An 18,469-nucleotide genomic window follows, 5' to 3' on the forward strand; every position below is an offset into this window, starting at 1 on the left:
CAATGCAGCGATCAGTGAAAACTGCACTTGGTGACAATGTGACAGGGAGTGAAGGGGTTAACTAGGGGGGCCGATCGGGGGATAACAAGTGTACCTACGTGTACTGGTGTTAGTGTAGTGTTGTACAACTCACTGTTAGATGTCCTCTCTGCTCTCTCTGGAATGGAAAAGAGTTCCAGAGGGGAGATTACATAATTTCCTCTGCCTGTGTTTACACCTACAGGCAGAGGACAGTCTCTCATTCGTCAGAACCGGTCACCAGGTCCAGGCCAGACTTTATTGGCCTGGGCCTGCAGACTAATCAGATCTGAAGCAAATCAGATCACCACAGGTGCGCTGGGTGCACACGTGCCCCCTAGGCGGCCACGTTCCCAATGTATACCTATGGCGATTTGCCCAGGAGAGCCAACCTGCCACAGTATGACAGCGGCTGGTCGGGTACGGGCTAAAGTGGAACAAAAGCCGCTAATACACACCTACCCAACAATGGTTCAGCTTCTTATGAGGTCCCCTGTCTCCTCAGCTTCTTCTGGTTGGCAAGTCTTCACTCATTATAACTGGCATGGAATGATGTAAATCACCTACGAAAGTTCATTCATCCTACTATACAGGCACCATGGTGAGAATGTATAATGATTTGTGCATACACATCTCAATGTGCATTGTAGAAGAGACATATAATGTCTCTTCTGTGATTAATTTTATTAATTTTTTTATTGAAAAAAGCCTATGGCGTGCAAAACACACCCCAAAAAACTTCCACCCGGTGCCAAAAGTGCACACACATAAAAAGTGAAACCCAAAACCGTGCCATGGGTGTCTGCTGTCCTCCACTAGGAAGAACCTAACCCTGATCCCCCGGGGCGTTAGGCTCCAGATGGGGACTAAGGTACCATAGTCATGGCCCATCCAGCCAAAGCCGGACGACCGCCTTTCTCCGGAAGGTCTGCCGAAACAGACCCACCCAGGTACTAGGGTAGGGGCTCCCCCGAAAGAAGACCCCCCAAAGAGAGGGCGAACCAAGCCAGAAGGCCTATGTCCACCCTCCCACAAGACTTTCAGGATTGGTCCGAGGACCGACACCCTACTCGCCACACGTGCAGTGACAACATAAAACGTGACTCACAACACACAAAATAAAAAGTGGGGAAGGAATAGCGGAATTACTATATTGTATCTTTGTATGTTATTGAGAGCCTGGGTGTCTCACAGTTCTAGGAATAGCGGAGAGGAAGAGTGAAAAAGGTGGCCATTGTGTAAACACAATGACCAGGCCCTCCGGCCAGGAATCAAAAATTCCTCTGGTCCTAGCCAAAAGGCCCGGCCCTAGAGGCAGGTGTGAAAAAGTGTGTATACAGTGAAGTGTCCGTGGTGCCAAACTTCAAAGTGAATAAATCACAGTGAATGTAAGGCACCCCTGAACTGCCACTCAGGGGCACATCACCATAGGCTTTTTCAAAGAAGCATCCCCGACCCCCCGCCCAGACCACGACAGCCCCCACCCCAGCCAGAAAGGCATGGAGATCCAGGAGCTTAGTGAGACCCTTTGCCATCAGGCCTCACCCTCGCTCCCATCACTCCTACCTAATTACATTCGGGAAGTACAGGCCGCCCCCTGTTGGAAACGGGAACAAACGTTCCCTCCTGAAAAACTGACCGGAGCTAAAGCTGCCACAATCCAAGCCAGAAGGCCAGGGTTCCCTCCCCTGGCGCCGACCAGTGGTTCTCCATCCCCATCAGAAGGCTTCCCTTTCGGCTACGAACCGCTGCGGGTCACCTTTACACCAGCAGGTTTTGCATAGCAACCACCACCCCTGCTCCACCTCGCCGTAGAACAGGGACGGAAGCAAGCGCCACCTCCTGGTAACTGATAAGAACAGATACTACACTTGATCTTAGCCAAAAGGCCGGGAAGCGATTCTGTGATAAATAGTCTGCCTGCTCAAAATTTGTTGTTAGACTTTAACTACAATAAAGAAAAATCTGGTTGCTAAGTGCCCGTTCACACTACCGCGACTTGTCAGGCGACTTAGCCGCCTGACAAGTCGCGCTCCGTTCTGTACTATGGAACCGTTCTAATAGGAGCGACTCAAGTCGCTCCGACTTAGAAAAAGGTTCCTGTAGTATTTTCGGGGCGACTTCAGGCGACTTGCATTGACTTCTATACAGAAGTCATTTTGCAAGTCGCCGCTGAAGTCGTGTGCAGGTCGCGTCTGTGAGTCGCGCTGCAAGTCGCGTCGCCCCTGTGTGAACGGGCACTAAGAATTACTATATTGTATCTTTGTATGTTATTGAGAGCCTGGGTGTCTCACAGTTCTCTATGTAAATACAAGTTTGAGTAAAATTGTGAGGCTTGTTTGTTTACTCAGAACCAGAAACTTCCTTTAAGCTATCCTTATTTGTATTTGCAAAATATGCAGAAGAAAAAACAGCTCAATGTATTTTGCATATATACATAATCAAAAATGTATTTTCTGTAACTTATTCTTGGTGAAGGTGTTGGCTCTTTGAGTTATGGCTGCAGTGATATTTTATGTATATGTATGTACCTCTTGCTCTCTCATCATGTTTGTTGGTATGATGTGCTGCTCTTCTTTGTGTTCTGGGACTCACTTAAAGTCAATCTTTTTTTCTTGAAATTGCAGCCTGCAGAAATAGATGTACTGATAGGAAAGGATAGAGAAGGATTCTTCACTAATGGTCTTACTGTTGGAGGAAAGAAATGCTCGGTGATCAGAGACAGCCTGTATATTGATAATGATTTCACAATGGATATCAGGACAAAAAGTCAAGGCGGAGAACCAACATACAACATTGCTGTAGGCAAAGCTGTCAGAGGTAAGACATTTTTATGTGAATATTAATAATTAATTCTAGGTTTACATTCTTGAAGGGAAACCTTTTTTTTTTTTTTTTTGTATTCTTGACTTTTTCATTCAACACAAGTGAAAGGGGTTCATCTTGGTGGAATGGTGGAAGTCTTCTCAGTATGTGGTTTTGGTAGAAGAAAATACTTGTTTCTATGTTTAACATGTACAGTGAGGAAAATAAAATAATAATAAATAAAATAATAATTTGATCCCCTACAGATTTTGTAAGTTTGCCCACTTTCAAAGAAATTAAGGGTCTATCATTTTTAACATAAGTGTATTTTAAATGATAGAGACTAAATATCATCCCTAAAAATCCAGAAATAACACATGATAAAAATGTTATAATTGAGTTGCGGTTCAGTGAGCAAAATAAGTATAATATTTTTATTTCTTTTTTTACTTTCTGCTATAATACATATACCAAAAAAATGTATTTATCAGTTTAGGCCAATATGTATTATACATAGTTTTGGTAAAGAAAAAATCCCAATAAGCGATTTATTGGTTTGCGCAAAATTTATAGTGTCTACAAAATAGAGGATAGATTTAGATTGTTTGTTTTTTTGTTTCTAGCGGGACTGCAACATTGCGATGGACAAATCTGACCCTTAGGCTGCTTTCACACTGGGGCGGTATTCAGGCGTTACAGCGCTAAAAATAGCGCCTGTGTAACGCCTGAAAAAAACCGGCCCCTTTAACTCCAGTGTGAAAGCCGGAGGGCTTTCACACTGGAGCGATGCGCTGGCAGGACGGTGAAAAAAGTCCTGCCAGCCGCATCTTTGCAGCGGTGAAGGAGCGGTGTATTCACAGCTCCTATACCGCTGCTACCCATTGAAATCAATGGGACTCCGCGGCAATACCGCCGGCAAAGCGCCGCTGCAGCGGCGCTTTGCGGGCGGGTTTAACCCCTTTTCGGGCGCTAGCGGGGGTTAAAACCACCCCGCTAGCGCCCGCGCACCGCCGCTAAAACGACGGTAAAGCGCCGCTAAAAATAGCGGCGCTTTACCGCCGACGCTGCTCTCGCCCCAGTGTGAAAGCAGCCTAAGTGACACTTTTTGGGGACCAGTGACACCAATACAGTGATCAGTGCTAATAAAATGCACTGATCAATGTATAAATAACACTGGCACGGATTAACACTAGGGTCAATCAAAGGGTTAAGTGTGTTCACTGGGTGTGTTCTAAGTGTGTGGGGGATGGGTTCACTGGGACAACAGATTGCTGTTCCTGAACACTCCATGTTGTCTCCTGTCAGACTGGGGATCCGCCTTGTTTACATAGGCAGATCCCCAGTCTGCATCTCTGCAATCGTGGTTGGCCGGCGAATTCGACACGCGTGCAGTGGCTGTGCGCACACAGTGTCTCATTCACGAAACCACGTACAGGTACATTGTTTCGCACAGCCGTGCTGACTTGCCGCAGTATATGTGCAGTGGGTGGGTCTGGTAGTGGTTAAAGTGGTCGTAAACCTTCATCTATACCCAGTGAAGTGATACACAGAGATGAAACAAATCCTCCTACATAAGTTGTAGCTGTTCAAAGTGCTGAATTATAAGGCCTCATGCACACTGGACAATATAATAATGTTATAAAAATTGCTGTAGCCTTTCAGTGAGTCTTTCAGCGTTTTAGCAATAGCGTTTTTTGTTTTTTTTAATCAATGGGATCTAAAACGTTAAACGACGGTGAGCCGCATTTTTGAGCGTTTATGTGTGTTTTTTGTTTTATTTTTTTATTTTTTTTTACGTTGGAGCATTTTACAGCTGAAAAATTCCTCTCAGAACCCACTAGTTTTGGGGTATTTTTACAGCCAAAAATGCCCCAGCCAAAAACCGTTGATAACGGCCTGTGTGCATGGACACATAGGATAAAATGCTGGAGAGTTTATTCACTGTAGAAATTTTTTTTAGCTGCGTTTTACCTTCGCATTAGCGGCACATTTTAGCCGCTAGCGGGCCACTTTTAACCCCCGCTGTTGGCGTTTTGCTGGCGGTATAGCCCATGCTGCCCCATTGATTTTCAATGGGCAGAAGCAGTGGAGGAGCGGTAAATACACACGCTCCAAAGAAGCTGCTGGCAGGATCTTGCCTGATACCCTGCCAGCACACCGCTCCAGTGTGAAAGCCCGAGACAATGGAGCAGCTGTTTAAGGGTGGATTGCAGGTGCTATTTTTGTACATGGGATATTTTTTAACTAGTTGCCGACTGCCGTCCATCAAATGACAGGCGTGGCTCTTGTGGCGGGAGGGCGTCATATGATGTCCTCCCATTTAAACAGGGAATGCGCGTGATCGTGTGCACGCATCCCTGTTCCTTCGGTGGCAGCCTGTCACGGAGACACAGATCGCCACTGAGGGGGGTGAACAGCCATTGGATATGGCTGTTTACCACGTGATCGGCCGTGATGAAGTCATGGACAATCACAGATCCACCCCCACTGTGCACGGCGAGCGAGCTGCGCATGCGCGTTGTGGAACACTGCTCGTCTCCGACGGTGGTAAACAGCCATTTGCCGGCTGTTTACTCACGTGATCTGCTGCGATCCTTTCACAGTCGATCACTAAATGTAAACAAACCGTGGTAACGAGATTTTACTGGGTTCTCCTCACACACCGATCGTGTGTGAGAAGGAGATTGCGGTAACATCTCGTTACCGCCTACGGTGTACACTAACACACACTGATTGCCCCCCCCCAATAAAGAGGACCTGTCACGGTCCATCATAGTACCTGTCGCCGGTCCATCTGAGTACCCGAGTGCCTGTCGCCAGCCCATCAGAGTACCCGAGTGCCTGTCGCCAGCCCATCAGAGTACCCGAGTGCCTGTCGCCAGCCCATCAGAGTACCCGAGTGCCTGTGGCCAGCCCATCAGAGTACCCGAGTGCCTGTGGCCAGCCCATCAGAGTACCCGAGTGCCTGTGGCCAGCCCATCAGAGTACCCGAATACCTATTTGCAGCCCATGCCTCATAGAATATAAGTTGGGGTGTTTGCTTTCCAAAATGGGGTCATTTTATGGGTAATTCCATTGTCCTGGTGGTTCTGGACCTTCAAAAGTGTGATGGGTAGGAATGAAATGAGATGTGTAATTTATGCTCCTAGCTCGTCTGAAGGTACTACTTCAATGTTCGGCCTCTCTATGTGGCCAGACTGTGTAAAAGTATCACACATGTGGTATCGCCATACTCAGGAAGAGTAGCAGAATGTATTTTGGGGTGTAATTTTTGCTGTATACATGCTATGTGTTAGAAATAGCTTATAAATGGACAACTTTGTGTAAAAAAAAAAAAATATATGTTTTTTCCACATTTTCCAAAAACTTCTGGAAAAAAATTACAGTGCAAAAGACTGATTCTGCCTTGCAGATTATACGTTTTTATGAGAAATAACCTGATATGACAATTTTGTAAAAAGAAAATAAAAAATAAACAAACTTAATTTTGCAAAGAATTGTGGGAAAAAATGACAAATTAAAAAAACTTACCATGCTACTTAATACCTTGGAATGTCTAATTTCTAAAAAGGGGTAATTTGGGGGGTATTTGTACTTTCCTGACTTGTTAGTGTCTCAAGAAATGAGCTACACCTGATGTACTGAAGGCCTGATCAGAAGTGATCAATTTTCAGTGATTGGCACCATAAATTGTAGACTCTATAACTTTCACAAAGACCAAATAATATACTCTAATGTGGGTTATTTTTTACCAAAGATATGTAACAGTATAAATTTTGGCCAAAAATTATGAAGAAAAATTACTAATTAGCAAAATTTTATGACAGAAACAAAGAAAAAGGCATTTATTTTTTCAAAAAATTTTTTTTTTTTTTCATTTATATCAAAAAATAAAAAACCCACTAGTGATTAAATACCACTAAAAGAAAGCTCTATTTGTGTGGAAAAAATGATGCAAGTTTCATATGGGTAGAGTGTTGCATGACTAATTGTCATTCAAACTGTGAGAGCGCTGAAAGCTAAAAATTGGTCTGGTCAGGAAGGGGGTGTAAGTGCACTGTATTGAGGTTAACCTCTACCTGACAGCTAGAATCAGACGTTTAAAAATGTCTGTTCAGCTGCTTTTACATGGCGCGTTTTGACGTGTTTGCATTTTAGGAGCATTAAAATTACAAAAAGAGACAGGAAGTGATCCCCTATATAACCCCTCCCATACAAGAAGTACTTTATTTTTTTTACCAGTGTCTGCAAGGTGAATGGCACGGTTGTTTGAGCTCTCTGAGAGATGTTTGGGACGACCAGAACCCTTCCTAGAGCTGGCCGTCCGGCCAGACTGAGCTATCGGGGGGAAAAGAGCTGCAGAGATGCAGTCAGGTGATGGGAGAAAGTTGTAGAACGTCAACCATCACTGCAGCCCTCCACCAGTCAGGGCTTTATGGCAGAGTGGCCCGACTGAAGCCTCTCCTCAGTGCTAGACACACGAAAGCCCGCATGGAGTTTGCTAAAAAAACAAAACAAAAAAACACCTGAAGGACTCTAAGTTGGTGAGAAATAAGATTCTCTGGTCTGAGACCAAGATAGAACTTTTTGACCTTAATTCTAAGCCGCATGTGTGGAGAAAACCAGGCACTGCTCATCACCTGTCCAATACAGTCCCAACAGTGAAGCATGGTGGTGGCAGAATCATGCTGTGGAGTTGTTTTTCAGCTGCAGGGATGCCAAGAGAAAAAAGGACAATCTAAAAAAAAAATCAACTTTTGTTTTAAGATTTTGCAAATAAGTTTTTTTTTCTCCTTCACTGATGTGCTCTAATAGGCTGCACTAATGGGCACTGATGGGGTGGCATTGAGGTAGGAACTGATGGGCACTGACAGGTGGCACTGATGGGCACCAATAGGCAGCACTGACAGGTGGCACTGGATTGCACTGGATAGCACTGGCAGTTGGCACTGGCAGGTGGCACTAACTGCCATTGGCAGGTGGCACTGGATTGTACTGGCAGGTGGCACTGGAAGGTGGCAATGGTTGGCAGTTGGCACTGGCAAGTGGCTCAGGTTGGCACTGATTGGCAAGTGGCACTGGAATGCACTGACTGACATTGGCAGGTGGCACTAACTGGCACTGGCAAGTGGCATTGGCAAGTGGCACTAACTGACATTGGCAGGTGGCACTGGATGGCACTGGCAGGTGGCACAGGTTGGCACTGATTGGCAAGTGGCACTGGATTGCCCTGGTTGGCACTGACAGGTGGCACTGGTTGGCACTGGCAGATGGCATTGGCAGGTGGCACTGGCAGATGGCATTGGCAGGTGGCACTGGCAGGTGGCACTGACTGGCATTGGCAGGTTTCAAAGCCGATCGTATAACCGTGAAACTAAATGCTCTCTGCAGTGCTGAAGCGTTTGAATCTGTATGGAGAGAGAAGAGCTGACAAATTCAGCGTGATGTCAGAGGTGGGCGGGACCCGGGGTGGGCGGGACCCGGGGTGGGCGGGACCCAGCAGCTATCCAGCCAATGATTGGGCAGCTTAAGACACTGGCACTGGAATGCACTGACTGACATTGGCAGGTGGCACTAACTGGCAAGTGGCACTAACTGACATTGGCAGGTTGCACTGGATTGCACTGCTTGGCACTGGCAGGTGGCACTGGCAGATGGCATTGGTAGGTGGCACTAACTGGCATTGACAGGTGGCACTGGTTGGCACTGGCAGGTGGCACTGGAAAGTGGCACAGGTCACTAATTGGCAGGTGGCACTGGATTGTACTGGTTGGCACTGACAGGTGGCACTGTTGGCACTGGCAGATGGCATTGGCAGGTAGCACTAACTGGCAGATGGCATTGGCAGGTGGCACTAACTGGCATTGGCACTGGATGGCACTGGCAGGTGACACTGGATTGCACTGGCAGGTGGCACTAACTGGCAGGTGGCACTGGCAGATGGCATTGGTAGGTGGCACTAACTGGCATTGGCAGGTGGTACTGGTTGGCAAGTGGCACAGGTTGGCACTGATTGGCAAGTGGCACTGGCAGGTGGCACTAACTGGCAGGTGGCACTGGATGGCACTAACTGGCAGATGGCATTGGCAGGTGGCACTGGATGGCACTGGCAGGTGGCACAGGTTGGCACTGATTGGCAAGTGGCACTGGATTGCACTGGTTGGCACTGCCACTGGCAGATGGCATTGGTAGGTGGCACTAGCAGATGGCACTGGATGGCACTAGCAGGTGGCACTGGATGGCACTGGCAGGTGGCACTAAGTGGCATTGGCAGGTTTCACAGCTGATCGTATAACCGTGAAACTAAATGCTCTCTGCAGTGCTGAAGCGTGTGAATCTGTATGGAGAGAAGAGCTGACAAATTCAGCGTGATGTCAGAGGTGGGTGGGACCCAGGTTGGGCGGGACCCAGCAGCTATCCAGCCAATGATTGGGCAGCTTAAGAAAGGGACGGGACCACATTCACGTATTGGCCCGCCCAGATCCCATCCCATTGGCTGGTGTTGGATAGCTGGGTCCCGCCCACCCGACATTCAGCCTCAATTTTGACAGCTCCTCTACACACAGTTTCACACACTGCGGCGCTGCTCTGCCAACAGCGTGTGGAGAAGGGAGGAGGATGTCAGAGGCTGCTGAGCCACTCTTCCTGCTCCATCCTGACTACCAGACAGTGCTTTGTGTCTGGAGGGCCTCCACTTTCCAAGACCCCACAGCCAGCCCTGTAGCAGAGGCACCTGTCAGTGACAAAAACTCAGGCGCCAGGGCACAATTTCTAGTCGCAATGGCGACCTGGCGCCTGGGATTTGTCGAGCCCTGCCCTAAGCACACAGCTAAAATAACGAAGGAGTGGCTTCACAACAACTCCGTGACTGTTTTGAATGGCCTAGCCAGAGCCCTGACTTAAACCCAATTGAGCATCTCTGGAGAGACCTGAAATGGCTGTCCACCAACGTTTATCATCCAACCTGACAGAACTGGAGAGGATCTGCAAGGAGGAATGGCAGAGGATCCCCAAATCCAGGTGTGAAAAACTTGTTGCATCTTTCCCAAAAAGACTCATGGCTGTATTAGATCTTCTACTAAATACTGAGAAAAGGGTCTGAATACTTAGGACCATGTGATATTTCAGTTTTTCTTTTTTAATAAATCTGCAAACATGTCAACAATTTTGTGTTTTTCTGTCAATATGGGGTGCTGTGTGTACATTAATGAGGAAAAAATGAACTTAAATGATTTTAGCAAATGGCTGCAATATAACAGAGTGAAAAATTTAAAGGGATCTGAATACTTTTCGTCCCCACTGTAAATGGTTACATAGTAAGGTTGAATAAAGCCACCAGTCCATCCAGTTCAACCTGAGTGTCTACAATTGGCCCTATCACTGTACATTGCACACTCACATCGGTCCCTACCCTCAAGGAGCCCACAATCCAAGGTCCCCACTCATATACTAGGGCCAATTTTCTGGACAGAAGCCAATTAACCTATCTACATGTCTTTGGAGTGTGGGAGGAAACCGGAGTACCCAGAGGAAGCCCACGCAGGCACAGGGAGAACATGCAAACTCCAGGCAGGATGTGTCGTGGTTGGAATTCGAATCAGCGATCTTTTTACCGCTAGGTGAGAGTGCTAACCACTACACCACTGTGCCGCCCATATGCTTAGATAAATGGTACCTGAGCCTCGCAAAGAAGACTCAAGATCCTGCAAGGTTTTGCCTGTAAAGTGGCTTCCGGAAGTGGAATCCTGAACATTGCAGCACTTGGGAATTCCTGCAGGGTGCTGTACAGGTCCAAGGGAGTGGACCCTAAAACATGAAAAGGGTACCCAGTCCTTGAAGGTCCTCAAATCACAGGAACCCGCTGTGAAGGGTAAAGATTGGGCTAGCTGTGGGTGTTTGCAAAGTGTACCTTTTTTACTTGTCTGGCTGTTTTTTACCTGTATGATGGCGCACGACGGTGCGCCATTTTTGCCTTGGTTTGCCATGGCATTTTTTGCCTTGGTTTGCCATGGCACACCTGCATTCACAACAGCACTGCTGGGCCTGTTTGCGGGCCATGGCGCACGCGGCTTCGCTTCACATGCGCCATAGCCTTTATCTGGACGCACAAAGATTTGCATCATACACGAATACGATCACGTCCCTTCGCCGTGCACATGCATGCACAGAACATTCTGGCTCACAGTCAGCTTATTTAAGCTGTGTTTGCCAAGCATGCAGTGCTTCCAGAAGGCAGCTTTGGGACACAGAGCAGGCTCTGAACAAAGAATTTTCAGCGGTTCATTTCTCCTTACCCAGGTCATGTGAGTCACCAGGTGTTGCTTGGCTGGCTAAAGGTGCTTAGCAGGATTGTTGCATAGGGGCTTGGTGAGCCCTATTAAAGGGTCTCCCTTCTGAGGTGTGTTAATACTACACCCAGGTACTCCCTTTTTGTGGCTACTAAATGTCTTCAAAAAGAGGAGCGGGACTAACACTACAGGGAAGGGCACACCTATGTCATCAGTGGTTCCTGATGAACCTAGTCATATCCCTAGTGTTGTATCCCCTGAAGGACCAGAGGCATCCAGGCAATCTGAGCCGATACGCCTATCTGGGATTGTACCTACAGTCAACGCTGCTGATTCACCCCTTATCACTGTCCTCAGCCCTAGCTGGGTTAGAGCACAGGATTACTGGCATGGTTGCCTCCATCCCACAGGGTGGCAAGAAGCATGGCAGATTCCCCTCCCCCAGAGCCTCCTAGTCTGGAGCAGGAATGGGTTGAGGATGGGGAAGAGCTTAAAGCTCAGGATTCTGTGGATGGTCTGGCGGATGAGTCTGCTTCCGAGCAATCTGGACAAGAAGATGTCCAGTTGGTATCTGCCTCTCAATCACAGAGGCTTTTGATCCTGACTCTTACCAAAATGGTTTGTTCTGCCTTTAAGTTGCCTCTTGCAGAGATTACTGAGCCTCCCTGGTCCTCTTTGGGATCCCTGAGGTCTCTTCAGGCAACATAAGCTTTCCCCTTACACCCTCTGTTGGAACGAGTGATGTGTACTGATTGGGAACATTCTGACAGGATTTTTGTTCCTCCTAAGAGGATTTCCCTTTTATATCCCATAGATGAAAAGTTTAAGAAGTGGAGCATGCCAGCCGTTGATGCAGAAATCTCTTCCTCTTCCTTAAACAAGAACTTGACTTGTCTGGTAGATAACGCACAGGGCTTGAAACACCCTGTTGACACGAAATTGGAGTCATTATTAAAGGCTTCCTTTTCTTTGGCCAGTTCAGCTATTCAGCGAGCTGTTGCAGCAATTGGTATCTGCCAGTCTGTAAAGGATCAGGTCAGATGGCCTGACAGGCCTAACCAGGAGGAGGATCTGCTTGAAAATAAGGAAGATATTCCTCAAGCACTGTGTTTTACTGTTAACACCTTCAGTACAGCAGATTTCTCATTTGGCTCTCTTGTCTGTACATATGTACAGACTTTTTTGGCTTAAGAACTGGTCAGCCGAGCTTCCTTGCAAAAACTTATTGGCAGGTTCATCGGGAACGTTTATTTGGTGATCACTTGGACAAATCTATCCAAAAGATTTCCGGAGGGAAGAGTTCTCTACTTCCTGTGAAGAAAAGCTCCAGACATCCCTCGTTTAAAACCTCCTGGGGACTGCTTCCTCAAATGTCTCAGCACCAAGGCAGTTCCACCGCCAACAGGGTGCTAGGGGCAAGCCACAAGGCCATAAAAAGCCTTGGGTCCAAAATTCTTCTAAACCCAGCACCAAGCCCTCCTCCTTGAGGGGACGCCCCACTCCATTGGGTGGGGGGGAAGGCTGCTGCACTTTGCGGACATTTGAAGAACAAAAGTTAGGGACGAGCGGGTCCTCTCCATTATATCCCACAATTACAAGTGGGAGTTGCGTGGGGTTCCCCCTCAGAGATTTTTAAGATCCAGCCTTCCCTCGAAACCTCTAAAAGTGACTTCTTTGTTCAGGCACTACATCATCTAATGCATCAAAAACCAAACAGGGACACAAGGCCCATTCAGGACCTAAGATCCCTGAACCAGTACCTACTGATCCAGTCCTCCTTTGGGTGGAGTCTGTCGGCTCAGTAGTAGCCTCACTCCAGATGGGAGACTTTCTACCCTCCATGGATATAAAGGACGTGCATTTACATGTACCTATCTTTCAGCCCCATCAGAGGTTCCTGCGATTTGCAGTAGAGGGCTTGCTACAGCTCTCCGGGCGACACCAGCTCAAAGTCTAAAGTATTTAGGTCCGATCCTAGATACGGTCCAAGCAAGAGTATTCCTGCCGCCTGCAAAAATCTGTGCCCAGAAGGATCAGATGCATCAGATAAGGGGCACCAGACAACCCTCCATTCGGCTCTGTATGAGTCTTCTAGGGAGGATGGTATCATCCTTTGAGGCGGTGCCCTATGCCCAGTTCCATTCCAGGCCTTAGACAGCAAGACATCTTGTTGGCTTGGAACAGAAGAAGACGAGCCCTGGATTATCCAGTGTTCTTATCTCCTCAGGCACGCTTAAGCCTAAACTGGGGGTTGCTAGATCAGAACCTGCGAACGGGAAGATCCTTCTTCCCGGTAACTTGGAGAGAACTGATTACAGATGCCAGTCTCTCTGGCTCTGGAACGACCCTAGAGGGGCTCACAGCTCAAGGGAAATTGTCAAGGACAGAACAGATCCTGCCCATCAACGTCCTGGAATTACGGGCAGTATGACTGGCCCTACGGTCCTGAACAGTGGAGCTTCAAGACTGCCCTATCAGAGTTCAGTCTCACAATGCCACTGCAGTGGCCTATATAAACCACCAAGGCGGTACCAGGAATTTTTCAGCTCTGAAGGAGGTGAACCACATACTAGCCTGGGCAAAGGCACAGGTGCCGATTTTCTATTGGCGATCCATATTCCAGGAGTAGAGAACTGGAAGGCAGATTATCTCAGCCGCCAGCAGATCTACCCTGGGGAATGGTCCCTACACCTAGGCGTGTTCCAGGAAATTTGCCAACGTTGGAGGTGTCCAGAGGTCGACTTACTGGCATCCAGGTTCAACAACAAGCTACAGCAGTTTGTGTCCCAAACAAGAGATCCGCTGGCAGCCGGAGCAGATGCTCTGGTAGTTCCATGGAGCCAGTACTCCCTGGTTTATGCTTTCTCTCTGATCTCTCTCCTTCCACATATGTTGTGCAGGATTCGGAGAGAGGGAGTTCCAGTCATTCTGGGGGCACCAGGCTGGCTCAGAAGCCCCTGGTTCCCGGAGATTGTGACAATGACAATAGACGGGCTATGGACGCCTCCATGGCACCTCGATCTACTGTCTCGAGGTCCTATATTCCACCTAAATTTACAGTCTCTAAATTTTGATGGCATGGCTATAGAAGCCAGGGTGTTAAAGGACCATGACCTCTCAGGACCAGTGATGTCTACTCTAGTGAATGCTAGAAAAGCTGTCACTAGGAAGATCTATCATAAGGTCTGGAAGACTTGTATTGCTGGGTGTGAAGCCAAAAAATGGCATCCTTGGAAATATGTGATTGGGAGAATTCTCTTTTCTTCAGTCAGCTGTGGAAATCAAATTGGCTTTGAGTACAATCAGAGGTCAAGTTTCGGCCCTATCAGTATTCTTCCAAAGGCCTTCAGCCTCCCATTTACTGGTTTGAACCTTTATGCATGGGGCAACTCGCTTGCTCCCCCCCCCCCCCCTTTTAGATCACCTATGTGTTCTTGGAACTTGAACTTGGTGCTGTCTGTGTTACAGAAACAACCATTGGAACCTATCAAGGAAATTCCGTTAAACTTGCTGTCATGCAAGCTAGACTTCCTGATAGCTATCACCTCAGCTAGAAGGGTGTCGGAGTTTACGGCCCTTTTATGCAGGAAACGTACTTGATCCTCCACCATGACAGGGTCGTGTTGTGACTTGTTCCATCCTTTTTGAAAAAAGTGGGGTCGGTCGTTCATTTAAATCGGAACATTATTTTGCCATCTTTTTTCTCTGACTCATTCGGCGGAAGAAAGGCGACTGCATTCTTTGGACGTTGTCCGGGCACTCAAGGTTTATTTGTCTAGATCTGCGGAAATTCAAGTATCAAACTTCTTTTTTTGTTTTACCAAAAGGACCCAAGAAGGGGCAGGCAGCTTCCAAAGCTTCCATTGCCAATTGGGTCTGTCAATTGGTCATTCTGGCCTATGGTCTGAAATGTAAAGCTCCTCCCTTTAGAGTGAGAGCTCATTCTACGAGGAGTGTTGGAACCTCCTGGGCTTTTCACCATCATATATCTGTGGCTCAGATTTGTAAGACTGCTACCTGGTCTTCAGTGCATACGTATACAAAATGATATCAAGTGGATGTTCAAGCGGCCAAGGATTTGGCTTTCGGCCGCAATGTAGTGCGAGCTGCCATATAAGGTCTGATGGTTATTGTTTGGCGGGGTGTCTCCCTCCCCTCAAAGCTAAGGACTTTCCATTACCTTCTAGGACGTCCCAGCCGGTAATGAATATTAGTCTAACTCTGTCCCATGATGTACTCAAAAGCATTTTACAGGTAAGTATGATGAAAAAATATATATATTTTTTTAATTGTACCTGTTATATTTTTTTAAACACATTTTCTATTCATTTGAGGAGGTTGTCAATCTGCTAAGCAGGTGCACTTATAACTATTTTTTTTCTCCTCCTTTTAATTTTTGTTTTTTAAAAGCAAATGCATGTAATAAACAAATGTATTATGCAATCGGTGGCTGGGCTGGAGTGCACAAAGCAGGCCGGTGCTTTGAAAAGCCCCATAGTGCTAGTGCCTGTATAGGTACAATACATCAGCAGCTGCTGCTAACTTAACATGTGAGTTCACTTCACTTCTCAAGTGTGAGAACAGACATAGCAGCTGTTGTTTTATTCCTTTTCCAACACAATTAACTTCTTTGTTGAATTCCAAATCCCCCCCCCCCATATTTTTTTGCTCTTGGCTATGTCCTTTGACTCCTTTCACAACAATACTTTATGATTATTATTCATGATTTATATAGTGCCAACAGTTTGCACAGCACATTATAATAGAAGGGGAGACAGTGCAGTTAAAATATGATAAAATACAAGAAGGCCCTTCTCAAAAGAGCTTACCATCTAATAGACTTGTGTTATGTCTCAGTTGTACGGTAGCAAGGAGCTTAGCCTATGGCTGGTGTTTACCTTTTATAGCCTCTCTTTCAGTGGCTCATTCACATGGCTGTTCCTGACTGTACACAATTCTATGAGCGTATAAGGTAGGGCCAGATGTTTGCATTCAGCAGTGGACATTAAGCCAATCATTGACGGGCTGACACCGTCCATGCCTGTTTGCATGTAACTGCTCAAGGAGTGATTTACATGTGGCGATGGACCGATAGATGACTTTTAATCAACACTGCATAAAGTGCTCTGTGCAAATTGTGCAAAATGATGCCATTCCAATTTAATAGTGCTTCTTGTGCTTCACTCCACCTCTCTGTGACCCACACCACACTGGAGAACTCACTAGACAAACATGACCTCCCACAATGGAGTAGGTCTGTTTGTGCTTTTCCCCCAAGGGGTTAAAAACATCCAGCACTTCTTCCTACCCAATGTTACCAAGAAAACCAAAAAATCTGAAGAGAAAAAGCTACAATAGTATGAAACCTTTTTTATTTATTTTTTATTTACACAACTGATTTAATACATCTAATAAAAATCATTAGCTATTATGCTCACATTTTCATGTGCATTACACCATGCATCTGGGTAAAACTGCTTTCTAGTGTTACAGGCCAGCTCCACTGTAACAAGTGCGGGCTCGGCTTGTTCTTCTGGTCTACACTGGTATCTCACAACATCCGGGTGTCCCCAGCGGCACAATCACAATGTCACTTCCTGTAGCTCTGCCTCAGCGTATGTTTCATCGTAATGAAGTCTTTAGGAGGCATTGCATTGAAACTTTGACACAGTTCAGCTACTGCTGCAGCCTCTCGCCCTCTGGTTTGTTAAGCTATTTTTGAACACCGCAAAGAACTGCACAGGCACCAGAATTTACATGATTGTGTCATCTCTGAGCCATCATCTCACTCCAGCAATTTAATGTGGAGGTTTAAACTATGTAATGGTTTCTTCCCCATACTGTTATATCTGTGTTGGGTGGATTGACTTCCAAGGTCACTTTATTTTATATACCATGTATCCATCAAAATAGATGTATGAGAAATTTGGGAACACTGGACTGAAGTGGAGTTGTTGGCTATAGTATCCACAAAGATTCCTTGTATCCTGCCTATATTGTTCACATACTGTAAGATATCATGCAAGTCATATATGAATTGCCATTCTGCTCTCCCTCTCTTGATGTGTGAAGTGGCAGTGCATGAATTGGTATCGATGGGTATATGTTTAACTTTTAGGCCTCATATTATAGCCACGTTTAACCCCCTGGGCACCCTCGGGTGTTTGGTGCATCCCTGTATGGGCAATCCCATTGATTTTAATTGAGACACAGTGGCTGCACAGACATGGACGCTGCTCACAGTTTGACAGCTGTATGGATGTGCGGCCTCAAACGCCTTGGGCCCCATACATATCTTTGTTTTTTAAAGATCAGTTCCTTTCTTGATTCCTCCCCCTCAAACGCCTTGGGCCCCATACATATCTTTGTTTTTTTAAAGATCAGTTCCTTTCTTGATTCCTCGCCATTGAGCGCGCCGCAGTCAACGGCGATATGCCGCGAGTGGCGGCTCCCGCGCGCATGCGCGGGAGTGACGTCATCGCGGCTTCGCCGAATGACAGCGGCGGAGCGAGATGCGCCGGACTACAGGGGACAGCGGTGACTTCGCTGGCTCCTGTGTCAGGTAAGTGACACATAATGGACTACTATGCGATGCATAGTAGTCCATCATGCTTTACCTTTGCAGGGAATAAAAGAGGAAGTAAACTCATCAGGGTTTACTTCCTCTTTAAGGCTGGGTTCACACTGCTGCGGGGGGAGATCCGGATGTGATTCGCACCGCAAATCACATCCGATCTCCGTAGCGATGCGAGTTCAGCCATACAGATAGTATGGCTGAACTCGCATCGCTCCCGCAGCAAACTCGCACGGGACCCTTTTTTTGGTCCGCAACAGAATCGGATCGCATGGGGGTTCACACCATGCGATCCGATTCCTGTGCGAGTCGGCAGATCGCACTGCGATATGCGGACGGATCTGGGGGTGTCATTAACATATCATTGACACTCCCAGCCGTTCGCATAGGGCAGTGTGAACTGCCGGCGGGAGTCGTGCGATGCGGGAAAACGCAGCGGATTCGCGGCGTTCCCGCATCGCAGCGGTGTGAACCCGGCCTAAGGGCTGATTCACACCAGAAGTGTGCACTACTGCACAGCCACAGGTGTGCGATGTGAAAGCAGAAGTGCCGATACATTGTAAACGGCATATTTCATAATATTGTGCTGAAAGAAGGTACTGCATGCCATGATGGTCAACAAGGCATTTTCCCTGTGTTAGCCAAGATTTCCCAGTGGAAGCTCACTCATCTGGTGTGAACGGGCCCTAAAATGTACCTAAGGATACTGCAATTCATGGAAAATTATCAAAAACTTCTACATGGAAAATGTTAAAAAGCTTCTGCAAGTTAAGAACCATTTTTA

At 46.9% G+C, this 18,469-nt stretch overlaps 1 protein-coding gene and 1 pseudogene across 1 annotated transcript in view; one reads left to right on the forward strand and one right to left on the reverse strand.

Moving 5' to 3' along the window:
* Positions 1–18,469, forward strand: part of PFN2 (profilin 2) — a 97,416-nt gene that overhangs the window by 59,213 nt on the left and 19,734 nt on the right. The window contains exon 2 of the mRNA XM_077488187.1: positions 2,646–2,838. Coding sequence (XP_077344313.1) covers positions 2,646–2,838 — 193 coding nt within the window. The remainder of the gene's footprint in view (positions 1–2,645; positions 2,839–18,469) is intronic.
* Positions 1,768–1,919, reverse strand: LOC143990629 (U2 spliceosomal RNA; annotated as a pseudogene).

This window comes from Lithobates pipiens, unplaced genomic scaffold (assembly GCF_037356315.1).
Source record: "Lithobates pipiens isolate NorthernLeopardFrog02 unplaced genomic scaffold, aLitPip1_a1.2 Scaffold_18, whole genome shotgun sequence".
In the NCBI taxonomy this organism is placed as follows: Eukaryota; Metazoa; Chordata; class Amphibia; order Anura; family Ranidae; genus Lithobates; species Lithobates pipiens.